At 34.9% G+C, this 26,202-nt stretch overlaps 2 protein-coding genes across 5 annotated transcripts in view; both read right to left on the bottom strand.

Moving 5' to 3' along the window:
* LOC127837007 (uncharacterized) overlaps positions 1 to 26,202 on the bottom strand; it is a 78,645-nt gene that overhangs the window by 12,571 nt on the left and 39,872 nt on the right. The window lies entirely within an intron of this gene.
* The window catches only part of LOC127837006 (uncharacterized), a 36,743-nt gene that overhangs the window by 7,862 nt on the left and 2,679 nt on the right, over positions 1 to 26,202 (bottom strand). The window contains exon 2 of one of the 3 annotated variants that reach the window (XM_052363698.1): positions 15,082 to 15,955. The exons of the other annotated variants lie outside the window; for them this stretch is intronic. Coding sequence (XP_052219658.1) covers positions 15,082 to 15,955 — 874 coding nt within the window. The remainder of the gene's footprint in view (positions 1 to 15,081; positions 15,956 to 26,202) is intronic. 3 annotated transcript variants of the gene reach the window in all.

Genomic DNA, 26,202 nt, shown 5'->3' with positions numbered 1-26,202 from the left:
TGGTGATAGATGATCTATTACGTGCCCATTAAAAACAGTCATCACAGCATCTTTACGTATGTACAAGTAATCACAGAAACATGGATGCGGGTCTGGTGTCAGGGAATGTGACGTAAAATCAGGTTCGTATGACGTAATATCCGGTATAGTTGACGAAATATCCTGCCCGTGAAGCATGAAATCCGCATGGTGTTCGTCGTCTACTTGCCAGTTCTGTAAATATAGATGGATTTTTTATGTAAATATAGATGGATTTTTTATATTTTATATCTTTTATTGGATAATTGTTAAAAAAATGAACACGTGTACCATTCATAAAGATGTGTATGACATAATTTTAACTACGATAATTTTTACAATTTGAAATGACGCTTCGGTTAAGTGGCTGTCAACAAAGTGGTAAATTTTTGAAAATCACAAATACAAACTTTAATATAATCATAGCTAACAGTACTGCAGCAATTCAGATCGTTGATAAGGATTACTAAAGGAAACATTTAAACAACTGGTGAGGCAGATTATTGTCGCCCTTTCTAATATAATTTTTGTTTCGAAATCAATCACAAGATACAATTGTTAACGTAGAAGTAAGATTCCTGGCTTTTCTGTTGGTTATTGTAATGTTAAGTAAGTGGTGTAATACAAACGGTGCTGATGCTTATGTTGTTTTCAAACGTGAGATGATAAATTCATTCAGTTTTGTTGATTGCTGTAAAGTTCAAATTCAATGTACTCACGGTGCAGAGAAGTTGCCGTAGATCAGGGTGGTGGATCCGGTGCCAAGTTTGTTGTTACCGCTGAACAGGAAGGTCAAGAGGAACAACAGACCGAAAAGGGCGAGAACTGAAATTGAAATGAAAAGTATTCAAATCCTTCAGTCCTCATAAAAATTCGTTCATGTTTTCATACGATGATGGTATGCTAATTATAACATAAATTTATTTGTCGCGGCCTGTAAGCCTAGTTTAAATGACTTAATCTGATGTACAGTCTTTGATATCAAGCTGTTGAAAGTATGAAAAAGTATGGAAAATGGTCGCGCTACGAAATAAACGTAATAAGATTTAGCTATCTATTAGTCTGAATGCATTCTTTTTTAGATTTACGTTTAAATTATTTTATATGACCTCACAACTGCTTTAGAGAAGGTAACATCGTTAAACTAATAACATCTTAAGTAGAAATTAAATAAAAATAAAGAATCGCGAACAGATTGATTCTTACGCGTATAATTCACATAAGCAGATATATAGAATCTCAAAAACATATTTTGTGACAGCATGTTACATGGAGGCGATACGAAACAAGCGTTTAAGTGTTATTTTGGTTGAAACAATTAAAAAAAACATGTACACGATTTTTGATAAAATATTGAGTTAGTTTTTCAAAGAAACCGGAAAACAGTTAATTAATTAGCGAACTTTGTTTACAGTATTTGAACATTATTTCTTCCACCTGTGTAACTTTACAGGAAATTGTTTGTACGTCACATTCTAAATTATCGAGTTTATTTAATTTTGGCTGAATATTTCTTAATAAGCATCGATTGGATGGAATATAAAAAGTTCGGCATTAATATTGCAGCAATGTAGGACGATACCTCTTGGTTACCCAAATGTGAGCATATATGTCCGCTGCTCTTGGGCGCAGCAGGTGATTGGCTTCGGTAATAGCTACTTCGTACTGGTATCAGCTGGATAAGCGAAGTTGGAAATGCCGATGTGAATAAGGGCCCGTAGGATACACAATGCGATTTTTGTTTATTAGGGGCGGGTGCATTAGATGCCCGTTTGTGTAATCTGTATGGTTGTCTGCTCAGACTGTCCGGAGACGCTTCTTCCTTGATCCGCTGTCTTCTAATCATATGAGTCGCGTTCTGAGAAAACTGGGTTTAATGCATGTGCGTAAAGTGTCGTCCAAGATTAGCCTGTGCAGTCCGCACAGGCTAATTATGGACGACACTTTCCTCCCTAACTTTATTTTCAGTAAGGAGGGACTTCCTTGAAACTAAAAATACCATAAAAGCGGAAAGTGTCGTCCCTGAATAGCATGCGCGGTCTTCACAGTCTAATCTGGGACAACACTTTACGCACATGCATTAAGCCCAGATTTCTCAGAACGCGGCTCATATCACCGTACGTGTTAATAATTGTTTACATACTTCTCATTGATTGTAGGCAAAGTGTGTGACTGTTATCAACAAATCGACACACCAGCTTTAATACACGTACGCATTGTTCTTATTACGTACTCGCCATAAGTAAATTATTGCTCACCATTTGCATTTTACTTCTCATCGGAAACCATTTATGTTTGAGTAACTGTTTGCGGTAAAAAGGTGTGATGATGATGCCCGACATTTCATGTTAATTGAAGTTGACACGGGAGGGCACATCTCCGCCCAATGAATTATTGTAAGGGGGCAGATCTCCGCCTGCTTAATTCTGACAGGGGAGCAGTTCTCCGCCCCGAAAGATTTAATGGGAGGGCAGTTCTCCGCCCATAAAGATTTGATGGTAGGGCACCTCTCCGCCCCCTTTAAAATAAGGGGGCAGATCTCCGGGGGGCAGTTCTCCGGGGGGAGGGCGCCTCTCCGGATACCGCTTTAAGTATCGCAGCGCTCGAGAAAATTGATCGATATTAACCCATGTATGCCTAGTGGATTCTCCCATCCTTCTAAATTGATCAATTTATTTCCAAATTATGGATGTCTAATATATTTATTTCTATATTTAGAATATTTCTTACAGAAATTCCATTGAGCAAACAGCGCAGACCCTGATGAGACGCCGCATCATGCCAATGCCTTTTTTCTAGACGCTAGGCATAAATGGATTAATGGTTCGCGGTTAACAGATTGATTATTTATCGACAGTATAATTGCGTAATCTGATCGTATAGGAATAGACACAATCACGCACTAACTAGAGTTGAAGAAAACAAAATAACAAGAGAGGCAAGTTGAAATTTATGTCGTAAAAATAGACGAATAGTTCGTAAAATACCCACTATAATCGTCGATTTTAACACTTCAAATGTACTTATGAGGAATCTTAAGTGTATACTACATTGTATATGTACCTATCTAAATATGCTCAAATTTCAGGAAAGTATCTGTATTACTCATTAAACATATTTAATAAATGAAGAAGGAAAAACACGTGTAGTGTGCAATTGACCGAAACAAATATTCGTACTAGAGTAACTACAAAAATTAACATTGTATAAAGTTTTAAAGCATACATTTGACCGACATGCCCGCGTGACCAAGCTATATATAGAGATATATATTTAATATTAATCCAAATTCAAATTAATTATTGATTGTAACAAATAATGTTATGTGTACATGATTAAACTTGAAGAGTGGATGAAATATCATTTTGAAGTGTTCAGCACTCGGTTTGATTTAAACTGAGCAGACGAACCACAATTTATCGAAATGATTATCACATGTTCTTAAGATTTGTTGTATAAAATACTACAAATATTTAACTATTGTGTTCAAATATAAACGCTCAATTAAAATTCAGCTGTTTGCATACTTTTGTTTTCACTTTAAGCATGTTGTTAAGTCAATCGAAATGACACAAAAAGGGGATTCTAAACATACGGTCAATTTATAAAGGGGATTCTAAACATACGGTCAATTTATGTTGAATATATAATTACACAAAAACATGAAGATGGAAGTTTATTTAGGCTTAATCTAACTTTATGTGTAAACATTCTAACAAGAATATAATGTATCAATGTGATAATCTGACAAGAACTCAAAATATTACAATACATGTTTAACCCATTTAAGCCTAGCGTCTTGAAAAAGGCCTTGGCAAACAGCGTAGACCCAGATGTTTCTTAAGGGAATTTCTGTAAGAAATATTCTAAATATAGAAATAAATATACTAGACATCCTTAATTTAGGAAATAAATTGATCCAATTTAGAAGGATGGGAGAGTCCACTAGGCATAAATGGGTTAACATCTGAGTAGAAACGACATCAGTCTCGGACAGATGACAAAAGCAGCGATACGGCTGCAGTACGCATATGACCGAATCCAATAGATACATTATGACATGGGGTGTATACAGCTGTTATGACATGCGGGGTATACAGCTGTTATGACATGTGGTGTATACAGCTGCTATGACATGCGGTGTATACAGCTGTTATGACATGTGGTGTATACAGCTGTTTTGACATGGGATGTATACAGCTGTTTTGACATAGGGTGTATACAGCTGTTTTGACATGGGGTGCATACAAATGTTTATGCAGACTTGTATTATCATGGTAACGATCTTCAAAATCAGACGAAAATCGAACTTAATCTGTAAACACAATCCATTAAGAAATATATTAAAATGTAAAAACAAACTTTTCATTTACTTCTTATTCGAAATATTTCGTTTGAAATTTAAAAGCTACTAAATTCTTTTTTTATTTCACAACTACTAGCCAGATGTATTAATTTTTACTTATTCGGTTACAGGCATAATTTACAATAAAATATTTGTATAAAGTTTACTTATTATTTCACTAAAATAGATTTACATATAGATTTAAGATTTTATTTACAGCATTTCCAGAAGGCCAATGGCCCATGTGGACACATTTTAGTACAAGCAATATAATAACTACAGTAATAGGCTTATATGCATGATTATAACAAGCACATGAAATTATGAGTAAGCCAGGTTACACAACTGTTAACATAATAATTACATAAGTAGTGTCAATAAATAATTTACAGCAGGAAATACATATTAACCGTAATACTAATATTTAAGAGGAGTACTCATACTTATGCTTATTAATACATATTGCATTAATTTTAACGTACATTTACTCTACAAACAAAACCTAAAGAGAGTAAAACAAGAAACGCACACAAAATACAGCTGACAATACAGCTAAAGAAAATAGTCGGCAGCATACATAGATGAAATACGTTTAATTTAATAGGAGTTATCCTACTTATTATTACACACTGCATTATTTCTAATTTACATTTACTCAACAAAACAATCTACGAAGGCGTAAACAAGAACTCACACAAAAATACTCATTATACAGGATTTCATTCACATACAAAATAAAAATACAGCAGCAGTTTACATTGTTCAGCTAGTTAATGGGTAAACATACATCAAATGGGCACATACATGTTCGTTGATCTAACTGACAAAGCGGCATAGACAAAAGAACTTAGTTTTCCTTACACAGATTCACTATCGGAAGGCATTATTTCTATAAATTGTTCATATTTGGTCTGTTGCTGTAATATGAAGGTATATATTTACATCTGAAATCTGTATATAAGTTGCATTTAATCACTAAATGATATTCGTCTTCTAGACAATTACAAACAATTCATGTCCTCAACAGGTGTAGGGTTGGGCTTAGACCATCTGCCACTTTCTATTCTCAATCTATGAGAGAATACTCGTAACTTAGTAACGCTTAATCTATACTTTGTAATATAACCTAATACTTAATATGGTTGAAGTTGAAAGGATGCTATATTCCTATAAAAAGAGCTTTACTAGAGTTTACCAATCGGCCGTTCCAGGTTTGGATACAATTATCTGTAAGTCGTTGTTTAATAGCTCCAAGAAACACAGTATCGTGCCCGACATCCTGGAAATACCAGGCATCGTAAAAGTCAAGTGTGCTTAGCAAATCACGTAGTAGGAACACCAACTTTTTTTATTAGGGTATCTTTTGCAGTCATTTAACAATGCAAGGTAAACTTTTTTTATTGAATTTATTACTATTAGTATGTAATATTTTAATCCAGTATTTTATATTGTTATAATATATACTTGTTTGACAGTTTAGACGCACAAGTTCGCCGTATACAAAATCGTTTTGAGTACTTCTTTTACCCCCCAGCAGAATTTTACAAAATTGCATATGAATACGTTCTATAGCGCCCTTGACAAAACCCCAAACTTCACTTCCGTAATTAAGAATAGGTGATATAAGTATATCAGAAAAATCTAATCTGTGTTTCACAGTAATGTCGGTATATTTGTAAAGGTATTTGTTCATCTTGAAAATAGCCTTTAAGGCTTGGCCACTTATGTGCTTTGTGCATCAGAGAACGAACCATCAGTTGTGAATACGACACCAAGGTAATTAAACTTTGTAACAATCTCAATTGCAATATCAGGCTCTAGGATTGGTGCCCCCCCCCCGGAGAACTGGGGGCGGAGAAGTGCCCTCGTGTCAGAATTGAAGACCCGGAGAAGTGCCCCCTAAATAAAGAAATTGCGCGGCGAGTTAAGTCGATATATAGATCGAGTATTACAATGACAAAAACCGCCAATAACTTTTTTGCTAATATGGTTAGAAAGTAAGCGAAATTTATGCAATTAATAAAAGGTATAAAACAGCAGATAATACATGCATCGGCATCGACGTCGCTATATTGATAATTACGTGATTTTTCCCTTTTTGCTATTAAAAAGTTATCGCGGCTGAATTATTTGATATTTTCCCCGTCAGTAAAATAAACAATTAGTATGCAATTTATTACATCCTTATGCAAGATAAAAACAATAATTTATTTGTTTAATTTCTCCAATAACGGATTTCGACGGTTCAATATAATAAACCCGTATGCGGCTTTCTTCAAAGGTAACAATTGCTCAACAATTAAAGTCCGCCCGGTCTACCGATTTAAAGATAAAAAGATCGCGGTGCTTATCGTTAACGGTAACACGTTCGCAGCCTGCCTAATTAGCTGCAAATGAAAGCAAACTGAAACCGATTTCGTTTTTGAAATTGCACGACACGCTTTGCTCAAAATGCAAACTGTTTTTCGTCAAATGTATAAAATGCAACATAGACTGTCAAATCACTATAACCATTTCATCAATTATGGAGTTTATTAGAAGTCAGAGAGGCGCTGCTAAATTAATGCTATGAAGGTTCCTCGTACACAAAGAAGGAAACCAAGTCGACGATTCGATGGGAATGTTCTCAGCGACGAAGTGAGAACTGCAAGAGAACTGTTACTTCCGACAATCCAGTAAGTTAATTATTAATAATTATAAATAAACTGTATTAGTATACGAAAAGTTCATAACTTAATGAATTCAAAACGACCCTTTTAGCTATCATAATATTAAAGAATAGTGCATTTATTGCAGTAAGTCATTAATTGAAATTCAATCCATTCAAGTCTAGTGACGCATTGAGTTGCAAACGTATATAAGCATGTATTGTTTTCGCTATTTTCAATGCTATCTTATATAGAACATTAAATTCCGATTAAATTCTTTCGTGAGTACGACAGCGGTATATGTACTCAGTTGCACTCTAATATTTAGTTACGACACATGTTCTGTATTTACACGCACGCGTTTCCTGCGTGGACCCGACTATGTTTCGCGCTCTTATTAAAACACGACTTTTACATGACATTCATGTACAGTGATGCGGACGATTAATGATAATTTATTTTATGCTTTCCGGTGGTTTATAGAGAAATATCAGTGAAATAAAAGTGGTATTTCACTGTTTCAAACAGTGAAACATAACAGTGAAAAATATCGTTATTTTTCACTGTTTCAGTTAGATACTGGAACTACTTCCCCATTAACCCCATGGTGAGCCTCAATTGCAATTTTCATTCAAGGGAGACTAGTCTACTTGAACCTGAAACACACATTTACCTCCCTTAAACATAATTATTTCGTCTGCTGCTTAACTCTTTAACAACAATGGATGAATTGGAAAACAATGAAATAAATCTTCTTTTCTCAAATATCTTTGACTTTGATGACTTTTTTAATGAAATGAATGAACAAGATGATGACAGCGCTTCAAAATCACAAGAAATAACATCAGCAGCACCAACAGCAGGAGCAGCAACATCAGCCCCACCACCACTGGTAACAACACCAACAAGGAATTTCAGATCTGTAAGTGTGGATAGCTTTCTGCTTGAAAACGAAAATTTAAATACAAAAAAGTAAACCGACAATGACATCAGACTTTTCAAAACTTTCCTAAAAAGTCACAAAAATGAGGCAAGAAATATTGAAAATATACCTCCTCATGAATTGAACCCTCTGGTCTGCGAGTTTTTGTTGGGTGTGACTAAAAAAGATGGATCAGAGTATGAACCCACATCTTTGAGGGCATTTTAAAGCTCAATCGACAGGCATTTAAGGCACATGAACTACAAGCACTCTTTGATAAATGACCCTAAATTTGCCAAAGTGAGGGAAGTATTAAAAAGTAAACAAAAAGCTCTGAAAAAAGAAGGTTATGGAAATAAACCGCATCAAGCCCAGGCATTAACAAATGAACATATTGAAGCTTTGTACGCAGCTAAAACTCTGGGAGAATCAAGCCCAAGAGCTCTATTACACTCACTGTGGCTTATATGTACAACCCATTTTGGGATGAGAACCGGCAAGGAAATTCACACCCTATGCTGGGGTGATGTCAGCCTTGGAATCGATTTTGAAACTGGTGAAGAATTCATCACCTTCGACACTGAGCGTCAGACAAAAACACGTACTGGTGAAAATCCTAGGGATATAAGGTGATTTTCCTACTTTAATATATTTGTACACAAATCTGAATTGATAATTTTTTATTTATATAAAAACTGGTACTGTTTATAAAATATTTAAATGGAATTTTTCTTTAGTAAAAATAATACAAACATGGAGGATATTTGTTGGTTAAAACTTAAGGTAGAATATCGATTTTATTTCACAAGTGATCATATAAATTATTATTTTTACGAGTGGCGAAGCCACAATTGAAAAAATATATTTTATATTATCACAAGTGAATTTATAGACCTTTTTTTACAATATAATTCTTATTTGTATTATTAATATACAGTAGACTTCACTTTTGGTGGAATAGTATTTAATTTAAACAAAACATTTAATGCAACACACATTTTAACTATTCATAGGAAAGTCAAGCCACGGGCATATGCAGTTCCCGAACAACCTGACAGAGATCCGGTGCATCTCTACAAGCTATATGCCGACAAACGCCCTGTTGACATGATGACACAAGACAGCCCCTTCTTCTTAACTCCTGGCAACATGACACAGCAATGCTGGTTCAGGAAGTCTGCCATGGGAATAAACAAGCTATACAGCATAATGACCGAGATGAAAACAGATGCTGGTATTCAAAAGCCAAGAATCACCCCATACAGGTCAAAACCCCATGGCATATTATATACACTACTTTCATAACAAGACTAAAATATATAATAAAAATCACTTACCTCCCATTTAGTAAATAGGTGTTGTTTGTCCAATTTACATGCTACAACACTCAACATTTTAATTCATAAAATCTCCTGTACTCTACTAGTACTATTCCTCTACTTTCCGGGTTCCATTACATCCAGTACTTGACAGACCACCATGTATTTATTGAAGTGTTTCAAGAGCACACATAACAATTACAACTTATATCTTATGTAATATGTCATGTGTACCGTTGAATATTGATTTTATTTTTACCATAGAAATAAACTTTTTTCAGTGCAAGAAAGCACTTGATTCAGAAGCTGAATGACGAGAATGTTCCTGCTCATCAAATAATACAGATTTCTGGGCACAGAAATATTAACAGCTTAAATAATTACAGCAGTTTGAACAAGGAACAGTCAAAAAATATTTCAAAAATACTTTCTCATTCAAACCAGTCAGTTGAAAAGCACAACCGCACAGCCACTGCCACTGCGTCAGCCACACCTGCATCAAGTGATTTTCCGATGGCCCGAGGATTTTTTGTCAACTCACATTTCCAGGGCAATGTAACATTTAATTTTCACAACTCTGAATCTTACATGGGCCTTTCCCAGACACAGAACGTAGTCAATCACCAGAGGCAATCTCCATCCCGTACACCGGCGGTAACCGCAGATTCCCCTGTACAGCGACACTACAAGCGAATCCGTCTTATTGCAGAGAGTGACAGTGATTGATATCGAAACCATTTAGCACAAAAACACTGTTGAAATATGTTTGCGTTCCTAGTTTAATCCAGTTATGTGTTATTAATGCAGCAAGTCGTAAAAGTGTTGTTCAACATGGCGAGCACTTTCGTAACTTTGAGATCAGTTGAATACACAAATTACTACGCCAGTATATGCAACACTATTAATTTCATAATAATTTAAATTAAACTATTGTTTGTAATAATATTGAATGTATAAAGTATGAAAAAGATATATGTTGAATAAAACATTGATTTTAATAGTAATACACTTTTTACAGATGTGAACTATTTTCTTGTGTAGTAAGTTCTTTGTGCGTTCTAAAAATTGAGGCACCCCACGGGGAAACTTAATGAGGCAAATTCGGAAAATTAACAAAACTACAAAAATAAGCATAAAATAAAAAGAAAATTTGTTGGTTTCGGTAGCATATCGAATTTAATTCACTCGTGATCATAGAAAAAAATATTTTCACTCGTGGCTACGCCACTCGTGAAAATATAAATTTCTATGATCACTCGTGAATTAAATTCGATATTCTACCGAAACCAACAAATATCCTCTATATACTTGTGCTGAAATAACATTGTTACCGGATAAAATGTGTACGGGTATAACGTAAAATTACCCATAAGTATTGTTTTCAGTACGTACTCGCCATAAGTAATTTATTGCTCACCATTGCATTTTACTTCTCATCGTAAACCATTTATGTTTTAGTAACTGTTTGCGGTAAAAAGGTGTGATGATGATGCCCGACATTTCATGTTAATTGAAGTGGATAAGGGAGGGCACAATGAATTATTGTGAGGGGGCAGATCTCCGCCTGCATAATTCTGACAGGGGGGGGGGGGCAGTTCTCCGCCCCTAAAGATTTAATGGGAGGGCAGATCTCCGCCCATAAAGATTTGATGGGAGGGAACCTCTCCGCCCCCTTTCGGGTAAGGGGGCAGTTCTCCGGGGGGGGGGGGGAGCAGTTCTCCGAGGGGGCACCCCTTCGGATACCCATTTTAATACATGAAACGGCGATAAGCATTCTCATTGCCGAACTCCTAGCCTACATTCGAAATCTTAACTTAATTGATTACAGTATTTTACTATAGATTTAACAGAAGAGTATATCGATTTTACAATATTAGAATTTTATCTCGTTACCCTAGTTTAATAAGTTTGCTCCAAAGGTTTTCTCGGACTACATAATCATAGGCTTTACTAAAATCCACAAATAAACAATAAAGCTGTTTTTCCTTGATTAAATAAGTGTGTCAGAAGACCATGCAGTACACAAATATCATCAAGAGTGCTAATATTTTTTTATAAAACCCACCTGTACTTGAACGCATACATAATAGTAACTAAAATACAGTATAGATTCAAATATTGTATGTACAATTTAGTAATCAAAGGCTTCACGACTAAGACTATCGTGGATTATTTTGTTTCTACTTTGACTGACCAACATAAAACTTCCTATGAAATACAACGTTTTCTCACTTGTATGTACATTATTATATTTATGTAGAATCAAGTGATTGTGATTTTATTATCTTCACACTTTTTCACATAAATATGTATGCAATGTTGTGTCCATGAGTGTAAAATAAAAAATCTTTATTGCTCAAACCACATTCGCACGGGGAACATTGTTTTCGTGTTTTGATGTCTATGAATGTACCGAATGTGACTGTATCAACGATATCTAAGACACATTTCGAAAGAAAATATGAAATAAAATCTTTATGAAATAAGTACACAATACATCACGTATTCTTTAAGTTTATAAACTTGAATACAGACCAAACAAACATGAAATTCAAAAGAATATCCCATTTATTAAATAAAATCGAAATCATACTTCGAACGTAAATTACTCGCCCTACGTAAATGTCCTTAATGTACAATTAAAAAAAATCTTTTTGAAAATAATAAATCTTATTATGTTAAAAAAGTCTAATAATTATTTGAAACATAAATTTGGTTCATATATGACTAGTGGTATAAAATATTTAATGCTCGTAACTATGCTCTATATTTGTGCATGTCAATTAAGTTAGATTTGTTTTTATTTTGAACTCAATGATGTTGTCATTGTTCCAAACTCCAAGAAGTAACTTTCGTTTATCTTCATTTAAGTAGACTGGCCCATTATAAGACATATTAAGTGTTATGGTATTGAGAATTTTCTTGCCGTCCGCGTCTACCTGACTTATTGATACGACACCAGAGACAAACACCTGCCCTGCGGCTGCCACGTGTATCTTACACATGACATAGATATTTTTGAATGCAGGATCCTGAAGCGTGGCTGCGACTGCTCCATCCCTGGTCAGTGTGAGAAGCTTGCGATTGCTGGTGTCCGTCACATAGATCCTTTTGCCATCAGGACTCACCCCAACACCTACAACTAGACATGCAATTCAACGTTCACAATCTGGGACCGACTAATTGAATACAATTCGTTCTTGTTTAAAACAAGATAAGCCTGAGCTCACTTATTGCAATGTCAATAAAATGCGAACCGTTCATCGTTTAAAGTTCTTAATTTAAATGAAGACATACGTTAAACAAGAGCTGTCCCCATCGGAATACATATGCACCCGAAAAACGCTTTTTCGAAACCTAAACGCAGATTTCGAAACCTAAACGCGGACCCAAGGTTGAAGGTCAAGGTGTCAAAGGGGTCAACATTTTTGTGCGCATGGAAAGGCCTTGTCCATACACACATACATACCAAATATGACATAGAAATTATGAGCATTTTTTGAAACCTAAACGCAAAAGTGTGACGGACAGACAGACGGACAGACGGACGGACGGACGGACGGACGGACTGACGGACAGACAGACAGACAGACAGACAGACAGACAGACAGAAAGACAGAAAGACAGACAGACAGACAGACAGACAGACAGACAGACAGACAGACAGACAGACAGACAGACAGACAGACAGACAGACAGACAGACAGACAGACAGACAGACAGACAGACAGACAGACAGACAGACAGACAGACAGACAGACAGACAGACAGACAGACAGACAGACAGACAGACAGACAGACAGACAGACAGACAGACAGACAGACAGACAGACAGACAGACAGACAGACAGACAGACAGACAGACAGTGCGATAACTATATTCCAACCAAAAAGAACATTTTTTTGAATTTTAGGTGACGATCCAATGACAATTACTTGAGTAATTCAGCGTACACGCATTTTTTTATGAATCAAGGGCCGTAGCTCAGAAGTGCCTGGGTAAATTTGGCTGATAATCAAACTTAACCTTGATTTTATTGCCTTACACATTTTTATGAAGTTTGGTAAAGATCCGATGACATTTGCGATGATTACTGAACGGAAACGAGAACAAACTCAATTTTTTGATGATTCGAGGGCCGTAACTCATAAGTGTTTGGGTCAATTTGGCTAATTATCAAATTTTAACTAGATGTTAATGCCTTTCACATTTTCATGAAGTAGTGTGATGATACAATGGCAATTGCTGGTGTTATTGAGCGGAAACGAGAAAAAAACATTTTACGATATTCAAGGGCCATAACTCAGGAGTGTCTAAGTCAATTTGGCCGATTAGTAATCTTTTCCTAGATGTTATTGCCTTGCATATTTTCATGAAGTTTGGTGAAGATCTGATGACAATTGCACGAGTTATTGAGCGGAAACGAGAAAAAAACAATTGTTCGATGATTCAAGGGCCGTTACTCAAGAGTGTCTCAGTCAATTTGGCCGATTATCGACCTTGACCTAGATGTTATTGCCTTACACATTTTCATGAAGTTTGGTGAAGATCGGATTACAATTGTTCGAGTTATTGACCGGAAACGAGAACAAAAAAAATTCAATTTTACGATGATTCAAGGGCCGTAACTCAAGAATGTCAGAGTCAATTTGGCCAATTATCGACCTTGACCTAGATGTTATTGACTTACACCTTTTCATGAAAATTGGTGAAGATCTGGTGACAATTGTTCGAGTTATTGAGCGGAAACGAGATAAAATACAATTTTACGATGATTCAAGGGCAGTAACTCAAGAGTATCTTGGTCAATTTAGCCGATTATCAAACTTGACCTAGATGTTATTGCCTTACACACTTTCATGGAGTTTGGTGAAGCTCTGAAAACAATTGCTCGAGTTATTGAGCGGAAACGAGAAAAAAACACAATTTTACGATGCTTCAAGGGCCGTAACTCAGGTGTGTCTAAGTCAATTTAACCGATTATCGAACTTGAGCTAGATGTTATTGCTTTACACATTTTCATGAAGTTTGGTGAAGATATGATGACAATTGCTTTACATATTGAGCGGAAACTAATCCGGAAGGACGGATGGACGGACTAACTAACCCACTAACTAACAAACTAACGGACGGTGCGATTTTAATATGCCCTCATAACCTATGTTCTGGGGGCATAATACTAGTAATTAATTTGGAAATGTTTTATATAACACCATTAACTTTGAAAGAGTATTACGACTTATATCAGTTATACTTAATTCTTACAACTTTTGATAAATCGGGATCTGACGTGACAATATCAGTTATACTTAATTCTTACAACTTTTGATAAATCGGGAACTGACGTGACACTTAATGTGTTGGGCTAAGTTTGTTGTAAATAAAATAAAATAAATCACCTGGTAACGCTACAGTCACTTTGATTAATTGAATACATTTCAAACGGTTCGACAATATTTAATCTTTCATTACGAAACTGAACAAAACTATATGTTTTAGTTCACGAATTTTAAAAATTTACATAACATTAATCTTCACCTATGAAATAAACTGACGCATTCATATAATAAACGCGCCGATCTTTATCATAGTCATTACAGACAAAGTTCATCCATACGCAGTATAAATATAATGTGCTAAGCATTGCTTAAAATCGAAAAAGTACCATGTACTCGTGCGTTACCTGTAAATGTTGTAGAAGTATCTTCGTATAGCTTCTTTATTAAACGTCCATCCATTGTGTATTGGTAAAGCGCAGAACCGGAAGTCACAAACAGTTCTGCATCGTAAAACGCTATTCCGGTACATACATGATTGATTTTTAAAACCTTGATCTGTGTAATCTTTTCATTATCGGCCTGTAAGAAGTGAATCCCGTTCGGAGCATTGGCAGTATGATCGCTTACAGCCACCGCAATCTCTAAGGAGGAAATGTTACACATGGACCACGGATGAGTAGGTAGCTTTACTTGATCAATAACCTTGTACGCCTGGTTGAGACGTTTCACACAACACTTGGAGTAGTCCGAAATGACGAGATCCCCGTTGGACGTCTCACATATACCAGTTATGCAACTCTTGTCGCTATCAGTCGCTGTGTGAACATTATATTGTGACTTCTCATGAATGCTGATGATCTTGTTTGGATCAACGTTATGCTTTGGCTCGCCTATGCGACTGGTGATTTTCCCGAGATCAGTGCAGTCTGCAAGACATTGTAGCAATTCGCTGTTTGGCAGGAGTTTCATGTCAGCGCCATTATTATTTATCATGCTGTTCAAGAGTGAATCTGCTGCAGCAGTATGATCAAGACATTTTCTGAAAGTTATAAACGATCGTTCAGGTGGCAAATTGCCTTTGAGCTTGGTGCCGAATCCCTTTAGCTTTGAAATAAATTGTAAGCATTGTTGGAGATGATCTTCTAAAGAGGCATTTGCACTCGCATGTTTTGTTTCCAATTCTCTTAAAGTGTTTTGTTGAAGCAGGTCTAAATTGACGTTGATTTTTTGACGAAAATCAAGTACTTCTTTCAGAACTAGATCATATGAAGCTTTAAGAGACTTTTTGTTCTGTTTTTCTCTGTCCACAATATCCTGTAAACTTTTCTGTATCTGTTCTAGTGTTTTCGACATCTGAGCTACATTCATACGCTGTGTAGCTGATTTAACCTTGTCAGCCAACAGAACTACCTCACTGCATTGCCTAAAAGGAGAAATGTGCATTGAGATGAACAAATTATATTCATATATTACTTCTCAAAACGTTTACATTTTGAGTAAAAAAAACAAATGCATTTTCAAATCCTCTATCATTTGACAAATGCTATATTTGTATTTGATGATGTGACCGTATTACTAATGATGGCGTTGATTGACAATTTAGATACTGTAATACACTAGGTGCTGTTTGTAATCAATGTGGCAATGATGATGATATAACGATGATTATAATCATCATACAATAAGTGATGAAAACGATAAAATAAATAATAATGATAGTAATAACAATTCAAGGATAGCTTGACCGTAAGATGAGGTATAATGATAAAACTTCGTTGGATGAAAGCCTGCCTTATTGGAAAAACATAGTTCTTACAACGAAAATGCCAATGTCCTCTGAAAAAGCGGCTGGCGAAATAATTGCAATGAACGTTTTAGATAAATTAATAAAAATTAGAATATAGTATTATAATATACTACAGAGAAGAAGCAGCAACAGAAGCAAGTAAATTAGAAGCAGTAGTATAAGTAGTAGTATCAGTAATGGTAGAAGTATAAGAAGTAGTAGTAGTAGTAGTAGTAGTAGTAGTAGTAGTAGTAGTAGTAGTAGTAGTAGTAGTAGTAGTAGTAGTAGTAGTAGTAGTAGTAGTAGTAGAAGTAGAAGTTGTAGTAGTAGTAGTAGTAGTAGTGGTAGTAGTAGTAGTAGTAGTAGTAGTAGTAGTAGTAGTAGTAGTAGTAGTAGTAGTAGTAGTAGTAGTAATAGTAGTTGTAGTAATAGTAGTTGTAGTAGTAGTGCCAGTAGTAGCAGTAGTAGTAGTAGTAGTAGAAGTAGTAGTAGAAATATAAGTAGTAGCAGTAGTAAAAGTAGTAGTAGTAGTAGTAGTAGTAGTAGTAGTAGTAGTAGTAGTAGTAGTAGTAGTAGTAGTAATAGTAGTAGTAGTAGTAGTAGTAGTTGTAGTAGTAGTGGTAGTAGGCGAAGTAGTAGCAAACACTTTTATAGATTTATATGAGGTTTAAAGCTTTTCTGAAACAAAGATTTGGAATAAAAAGGGGCCGTCCAACGTTTTGGTAAATTGACCAAATTTTAAAAGTTGTTTCAAATTCGCAAATTTTCGTTTTAGTTATGATATTTTTGAGGAAATAGTAATACTGACCATTTACCATGCTCTTAAATATTTATTATATGCATCTTTTGATGATTTCAAAACCTGAAAATTATAAAGCGTTGTGTGACACAACTTTTACTGGAGATTTTAAGTTCAAATGTTTAAATTTATTAATATAAAGCATTTAATGACAAGCTTCAATACATGCCAAAATCTGTTGGACGGTCGCTTTAAGCACACGTTGTATTTTATGAAAGGAAAACAATTATTGTCCGACCACTCAATATTGTTATTGGCCAAAACTGTATTACAATTTACAGTACATGTAACAATAATTATTTACTTGGTCTTGAATGACTTGCCACCCAATGACTCACTTGTGATTTCGGAGATGACAGACATGGCAGAGCAGCTTTTCATGATCTTCACAGAACATGGTCAGTTTCTCCGTCCTGTGCTCCTCACATAACTCTAAAGTATCATCCAACATGGTGGACACAGGCCAGTTGTCACCTGCACATTTTGATGTTACTGGATGATTTTTCAGCACTTTGTTGTGCATTAACACACATTCATCGCAGTATGTTTTCGAGCATTTCTGACAGTGAAATAGTCCTTCCTTATTTATTCCATCCTCTTTGCAGACAAAACAACATACATCGAAAAAGAGATCCGATCCTGTATTTTGGGACGATTCTAACAACGCAGCCATTTTGTTATTTCTGTGTTACACTTTCGATTTCCCTATATCTATGCTTCCGAAGTACTGTGTCAGTTTTCGTATTAATATACAGAGTTGTCTGTCCTGATTTAAGGCCGACCATTCGTATCATTTGGTTTGCGTAAGGTGTTTCAATATATTGATATGGTTGGGTTGTGTTTGTTAAATTAAACTTGTAGCATCTAGTTGTATGACACACTTATATAACATTCAGCTTCAGAGGTTAATGCTTTGCGGTAAACAGATTATTTATCTACACACACTTATATAACATTCAGCTTCAGAGGTTAATGGTTTGCGGTAAACAGATTATTTATCGACAGGGTTAACGTCCGTTTTCTACATAGATGTGGAAAATAAAGCTGAATCGATAATACTATATAATATATTGACAAGTGAAACCGAAAATCTTATATTGAAATAGTCCCGGGGGTAAACTCCCTAAATACGGGTAAAAAGGAGTGTGCCGAAAATATGGGGTGTGTTTTTCGACTAAAATTATAGATATAGGTATGGGTTTGAGCATCTAAGTATTGATATGGGTATTGAAATCAGAAATTTGCTTGTATATAAATGCATATTGATTTGAAAGTATCAGTATCTAAATGGGTATGATTTTTAAATGGCAAAGTTGTACGATACATATATGAAATATTTCAAAATGAAATAAACATATATTAGCAAATTCAATAAGTTTACTGTATCGATATGATAGAGATTAAAATTATAGTATGAAATGTGTCCACTTTATCATTTTCTAGTATTGAAATGGGTCCAGTTTATCAAAATTCTTGTATTGAAATCGGTCCACTTGCTCAATGGTATCGTATACAAATGGGTGTGCTTTATCAAAAATCTTGTATCAAAATGGGTCAACTTTATCAGAGTTCCGGTTTAAAAATGGGTCACATCATTTCGGAAGTCTCAGTGGGACACCCCTACCCTAAAATTTGGGAAGTTACCCCCCCCCCCCCCTGGGGAAATAGTAGAAACGGCACAATACCAGTGTCGAATGTATCGTTTTTAAGAACATTAATAAGAGTTTTTCAACTCTATAGAAACATGTTGTGTTATTTAATGATATTTTCGTTTGCTTCAATTTTGCTGGTGCTGCTATTGTTTTCTTGTTTTTCTTAAATTTAGTTGATCTCAACTTTTAAGTGTTTTTTTTCCTTTCGATATATTTTATACTCCTGATCAATAGTTGTTTGTGGAGGTGTGTGTGTGGGGTAGGGTGGGGGGTGGGTTGAGGACATCCCACTCCACACTGTAGATACAAGAAACAATGAAGTTGTCTGTTTTCGCTCAAAACATAGGGTATGTAAGGCGGAAAAAACATGTCTGGAAATATTTGTTTTACTAAATAACAGTTATTGGTTGTTGAATGACATAGTCAACCAGCTCTCTTTTAATCATATCTTTCTTTTAACGTAAAGGTTATTTTGTGAATAAAAAAAGTTTTGTGATAATTATTGGAATATATCCCTCTGTAATGCATAACGGATTTTCTTTAGTGTCAACTGCATCTGTTTTCAAACAACAAGGTCACTGTGGTATCAATTAACTTGATAAACCTTCTCGTACATCGTACATTCTCACAAAATCCATATATTTTGATAAATAATTGATAACTTTATTGTATGTTTTTGCTTAAACTTCTTTTTCTATGCTTTTTTAAAATTGTATTTTGATACATGTGGATTCAAGTTAGCATTATCGCTAAATTGATTTTGACGATGAACTGTTTATGCCTAAGTCGCAACTGAACTGTTATGTTTAATAAATCGATATAGCCTACCTAGCATATATTGAATAATATATCAACATATCAGCAAACAAAACGACTACAGTATTGGTGATAGATGATCTATTACGTGCCCATTAAAAACAGTCATCACAGCATCTTTACGTATGTACAAGTAATCACAGAAACATGGATGCGGGTCTGGTGTCAGGGAATGTGACGTAAAATCAGGTTCGTATGACGTAATATCCGGTATAGTTGACGAAATATCCTGCCCGTGAAGCATGAAATCCGCATGGTGTTCGTCGTCTACTTGCCAGTTCTGTAAATATAGATGGATTTTTTATGTAAATATAGATGGATTTTTTATATTTTATATCTTTTATTGGATAATTGTTAAAAAAATGAACACGTGTACCATTCATAAAGATGTGTATGACATAATTTTAACTACGATAATTTTTACAATTTGAAATGACGCTTCGGTTAAGTGGCTGTCAACAAAGTGGTAAATTTTTGAAAATCACAAATACAAACTTTAATATAATCATAGCTAACAGTACTGCAGCAATTCAGATCGTTGATAAGGATTACTAAAGGAAACATTTAAACAACTGGTGAGGCAGATTATTGTCGCCCTTTCTAATATAATTTTTGTTTCGAAATCAATCACAAGATACAATTGTTAACGTAGAAGTAAGATTCCTGGCTTTTCTGTTGGTTATTGTAATGTTAAGTAAGTGGTGTAATACAAACGGTGCTGATGCTTATGTTGTTTTCAAACGTGAGATGATAAATTCATTCAGTTTTGTTGATTGCTGTAAAGTTCAAATTCAATGTACTCACGGTGCAGAGAAGTTGCCGTAGATCAGGGTGGTGGATCCGGTGCCAAGTTTGTTGTTACCGCTGAACAGGAAGGTCAAGAGGAACAACAGACCGAAAAGGGCGAGAACTGAAATTGAAATGAAAAGTATTCAAATCCTTCAGTCCTCATAAAAATTCGTTCATGTTTTCATACGATGATGGTATGTTAATTATAACATAAATTTATTTGTCGCGGCCTGTAAGCCTAGTTTAAATGACTTAATCTGATGTACAGTCTTTGATATCAAGCTGTTGAAAGTATGAAAAAGTATGGAAAATGGTCGCGCTACGAAATAAACGTAATAAGATTTAGCTATCTATTAGTCTGAATGCATTCTTTTTTAGATTTACGTTTAAATTATTTTATATGACCTCACAACTGCTTTAGAGAAGGTAACATCGTTAAACTAATAACATCTCAAGTAGAAATTAAATAAAAATAAAGAATCGCGAACAGATTGATTCTTACGCGTATAATTCACATAAGCAGATATATAGAATCTCAAAAACATATTTTGTGACAGCATGTTACATAGAGGGCGATACGAAAACGAGCGTCGTTTAAGTGTTATTTTGGTTGAAACAATTAAAAAAACATGTACACGATTTTTGATAAAATATTCAGTTAGTTTTTCAAAGAAACAGGATAACAGTTAATTAATTAGCGAACTTTGTTTACAGTATTTTAACATTATTTCTTCCACCTGTGTAACTTTACAGGAGACTGTTTGTACGTCACATTTTAAATGATCGAGTTTATTTAATTTTGGCTGAATTTTTCTTAATAAGTATCGATTGAATGGAATATAAACAGTTCGGCATTAATATTGCAACAATGTAGGACGATACTTCTTGGTTACCCAAATGTGAGCATATATGTCCGCTGCTCTTGGGTGCAGCAGGTGATTGGCTTCGGTACTAGCTACTTCGTACTGGTATCAGCTGGATAAGCGAAGTTGGAAATGCCGATGTGAATTAGGGCCCGTAAGATACACAATGCGATTTTTGTTTATTAGAGTCCCGTTTGTGTAATTTGTATGGTTGTCTGCTCAGACTGTCCGGAGACGCTTCTTCCTTGATCCGCTGTCTTCTGATCATATGAGTCGCGTTCTGAAAAAACTTGTCTTAATGCATGTGCGTAAAGTGTCGTCCCAGATTAGCCTGTGCAGTCCGCACAGGCTAATCACGGACAACACTTTCCGCCTTAACTTGATTTTCAGTAAGGAGGGACTTCCTTGAAACTAAAAATACCATAAAAGCGGAAAGTGTTGTCCCTGATTAGCATGCGCGGTGTTCACAGGCTAATCTGGGACGACACTTTACGCACATGCATTAAGCCCAGTTTTCTCAGAACGCGACTCATATCACCGTACGTGTTAATAATTGTTTGCATACCGCTTATTGATTGTAGGCAAAGTGTGTGACTGTTATCAACAAATCGACACACCAGCATTAAGTATCGTAACGCTCGAGAAAATTGATCGATATTAACCCATGTATGCCTAGTGGACTCTCCCATCCTTCTAAATTGATCAATTTATTGCCAAATTATGGATTCCTGGTAAATTTATTTCTATCTTTAGAATATTTCTTACAGAAATTTCATTAAGCAAACTGCGCAAACCCTAATGAGACGCCGCATCATGCGGCGTCTTACCTGGGTCTACGCTGTTTGCCAAGGCCTTTTTTCTAGACGCTAGGCATAAATGGATTAATGGTTCGCGGTTAACAGATTGATTATTTATCGACAGTATAATCGCTAATCTGATCGTATAGTAATAGACACAATCACGCACTGAATAGTGTTGAAGAAAACAAAATACCAAGAGAGGCAAGTTGAAATTTATGTCGTAAAAGTAGACGAATAGTTCGTAAAATACCCAGTATAATCGTCGATTTTAACACTTCAAATGTACTTATGAGGAATCTTAAGTGTATACTACACTGTATATGTTCCTATCAAAAATATGCTCAAATTTCAGGAAAGTAGCTGTATTACTCATTAAATAAATTCAATAAATGTAGGAGCAAAAAAGGTTCAGTGTACAATTAACCGAAACAAATATTCGTACTAGAGTAACTACAAAAACTAACATTGTACAAAGTTTTAAAGCATACATTTGACAGACATGCCCGTGTGACCATGCTATATATAGAGATATATATTTAATATTAATCCAAACGCAAATTAATTATTGATTGTAACAAATAATGTTATGTGTACATGATTGAACTTGAAGAGTGAATGAAATATCATTTAGAAGTGTTCAGCACTCGGTTTGATTTAAACTGAGCAGACGAACCACAATTTATTGAAATGATTATCACATGTTCTTAAGATGTGTTGTATAAAATACTATAAATATTTAATTGTTGTGTTCAATTATAAACGCACAAATATAATTCAGCTGTTTGCATACTTTTGTTTTCATTTTAAGCATGTTGTTAAGTCAATCGAAATAACACAAAAAGAGGATTCTAAACAAACGGTCAATTTATGTTGAATATACAATTACACAAACACATGAAGATGGAAGTTTATTTAGGCTTAATCTAACTTTATGTGTAAACATTCTTACAAGAATATAATGTATCAATGTGATAATCTGACAAGAACTCAAAATATAACAATACATGTTTAACCTATCTAAGCCTTGCCTTTCGAAAAAGGCCTTGGCGAACAGCGTAGACCCAGATGAGACGCCGCATGATGCGGCGTCTCATCAGGTTATGCGCTGTTTGCTTAAAGGAATTTCTGTAAGAAATATGGTAAATATAGAAATAAATATACGAGACATCACTAATTTTGGAAATAAATTGATCCAATTTAGAAGGATGGGAGAGTCCACTAGGCATAAATGGGTTAACATCTGAGTAGAAACGACATCATTCTCGGACAGATGACAAAAGCAGCGACTAGGATGCAGTACGTATATATGAACGAATCCGACAGATACATATGCTTTGACATGCGGTGTATACAGCTGTTTATGCAGACTTGTATTATCATGGGCGTTAACAAGGCTGCATGACGCATATGAACGAATCCAATAGATACATTATGACATGCGGTTTATACAGCTGTTATGACATGCGGTGTATACAGCTGTTATGACATGTGGTGTATACAGCTGTTATGACATGCGGTGTATACCGCTGTTATGACTTGTGGTGTATACCGCTGTTTTGACATGGGGTGTATACAGCTGTTTTGAAATGGGGTGTATACAGTTGTTTCGGCATGGGGTGTATACAGCTGTTTATGCAGACTTGTATTATCATGGTAACGATCTTCAAAATCAGACGAAAATCGAACTTAATCTGTGAACACAGTCCATTAAGCAATATATTAAAATGTAAAAACAAACTTTTCATTAACTTCTTATTCGAAATATTTTGTTTGATATTTAAAAGCTACTAAATTGTTTTTTTTTTATTTCACAACTACTAGCCAGATGTATTAATTTTTACTTATTCGGTTACAGGCATAATTTACAATAATATTTTTTTATAAAGTTTACTTATTATTTCACTGAAATAGATTTATATATAAATTAAAGATTTTATTTACAGCATTTCCAGAAGACCAATGGCCCATGTGGAAACATTTTAGTACAAGCAATATAATAACTACAGTAATAGGCATATAAAAATGATTATAACAAGCACATGAAATTATGAGTAGGCGAGGTTACACAACTTTTAAAATAATAATTACATAAGTAGTGTCAATAAATAATTTACAGCAGGAAATACATATTAACCGTAATACTAATATTTAAGAGGAGTACTCATACTTATGCTTATTAATACATATTGCATTAATTTTAACGTACATTTACTCTACAAACAAAACCTAAAAAGAGTAAATAGAGAATACTAGGTCGGTGCCGAATAAAGCAAAGTTTATTTTGCGAGGCTTAGAAAATCTGAACCACGAGCCTTGGCGAGTGGTTCAGATTTTCGTGCCGAGCAAGATAAACTTTGCTTTATTCGGCACCGACCTTGTATTCGATTTATCCCATCAATTTTCTTAGTCGTAAATTATTTCTTTAAACATAGAATAGGAAAATCGAACTAGACGGAAAATCCCAAAGATATTTTAAGCAAACATTGTTTCATTATTTTAATCGTGTCGAGCCTAATACATTACAAAAAGATCAGTAACCAACCTGTTTTTCGTTTATCATACCTCTACGTCCCCGATTTTTAAGAAATAATGAAAAAAAGACACTAAACAACTGCATCTTTAGCGTGAAACAACATGCATTGTGTCGTATGACGTATTAATAATGACGTCACGAGTACGCGCACTTAATATTTGTAAATAATGTTTATTTGCTTTTTGAGTTGCATTATGTGTAAAAACTATATTACATCTTGGTATCAAATTGTTTGTTTTGTTAAATCTGATTCGATTTTACTAAAAATGATTACTTTATAGTTGATTCCGAGTAATATGAACATTCTTCGCCGCGCGTGACAGCTATATTTCAGCACTGCTGAAATAAAGGTAAATTTATTCCACAGTGGTTTATTTCGACAATGCACGTCTGATGATGGGATAAAACAAGAAACATCGTAGGAGCGACTGTCCGCCCTGTCAAATTTAGCGTAGGAGCGATTGTCCGTAGGAGCGATTGTCCGGATACCCCAAGAAACACAGTATCGTGCCCGACATCCTGGAAATACCAGGCATCGTAAAAGCCAAGTGTGCTTAGCAAATCACGTAGTAGGAACACCAACTTTTTTTTTATTAGGGTATCTTTCGCAGTCATTTAACAATGCAAGGTAAACTTTTTTTTATTGAATTTATTACTATTAGTATGTAATATTTTAATCCGGTATTTTATAATGTTATAATATCTACTTGTTTGACAGTTGAGACGCCCAAGTTCGCCGTATACAAAATCGTTTTGAGTACTTGTTTTAACATCCAGCAGACTTTTACAAAATTGCATATGAATACGTTCTATGGCATCGCCCTTGACAAAACACCAAACTTCACTTCCATAATTAAGAATAGGTGATATAAGTATATCAGAAAAATCTAATCTGTGTTTCACAGTAATGTCGGTATATTTGTAAAGGTATTTGTTCATCTTGAAAATAGCCTTTAAAGGGATCTTTTCACGCTTTGGTAAATTGACAAAATTGAAAAAAGTTGTTTCAGATTCGTAAGTTTTCGTTTTAGTTATGATATTTGTGAGGAAACAGTAATACTGAACATTAACCATGCTCTAATATAGCCATTATATGCATCTTTTGACGATTTTAAAACCTAAAAATTAGAAAGCGTTGCAACGCGAAACGATTGAATAATTTGGAGAGTTCTGTTTTTGTCGTTAAATTTTGTGAAACTACGAAGATTGCTTATATAAGGTATAAAATACGTCAGGAATGTGTACTCGGCGGAATAGCTCTGTAGGCTAAAGCGTTTTTACTTCAGGACTCTGGCAGGACTCCAGGGGTCACTGGATCGAAACCTGCTCCGGGCAATGTTCTTTTCCTTTTTTTAAATTTTTTCTTGATTTTTTACTGGAGCTTTTACGATCCAATGTTTACATTTATCAATATAAAGCATTTAATGAATAAGTTAAAAAAATGCCAAAATCTGTGAAAAGGCCCCTTTAAGGCTTGGCCACTTATGTGCTTTGTGCATCAGAGAACGAACCCCCAGTTGTGAATACGACACCAAGGTAATTAAACATAGTAATAATCTCAATTGCAATATACTTATAGTGAAAAGAAATATAGTTTGGCAACCGCCCTTCTTTTCTGAATATCATGACTTA

This window comes from Dreissena polymorpha, chromosome 7 (assembly GCF_020536995.1).
Source record: "Dreissena polymorpha isolate Duluth1 chromosome 7, UMN_Dpol_1.0, whole genome shotgun sequence".
Lineage (NCBI taxonomy): Eukaryota > Metazoa > Mollusca > Bivalvia > Myida > Dreissenidae > Dreissena > Dreissena polymorpha.
Note: the sequence above shows the minus strand (reverse complement) of the source record. Positions and strands in the feature narration are given on the sequence as shown.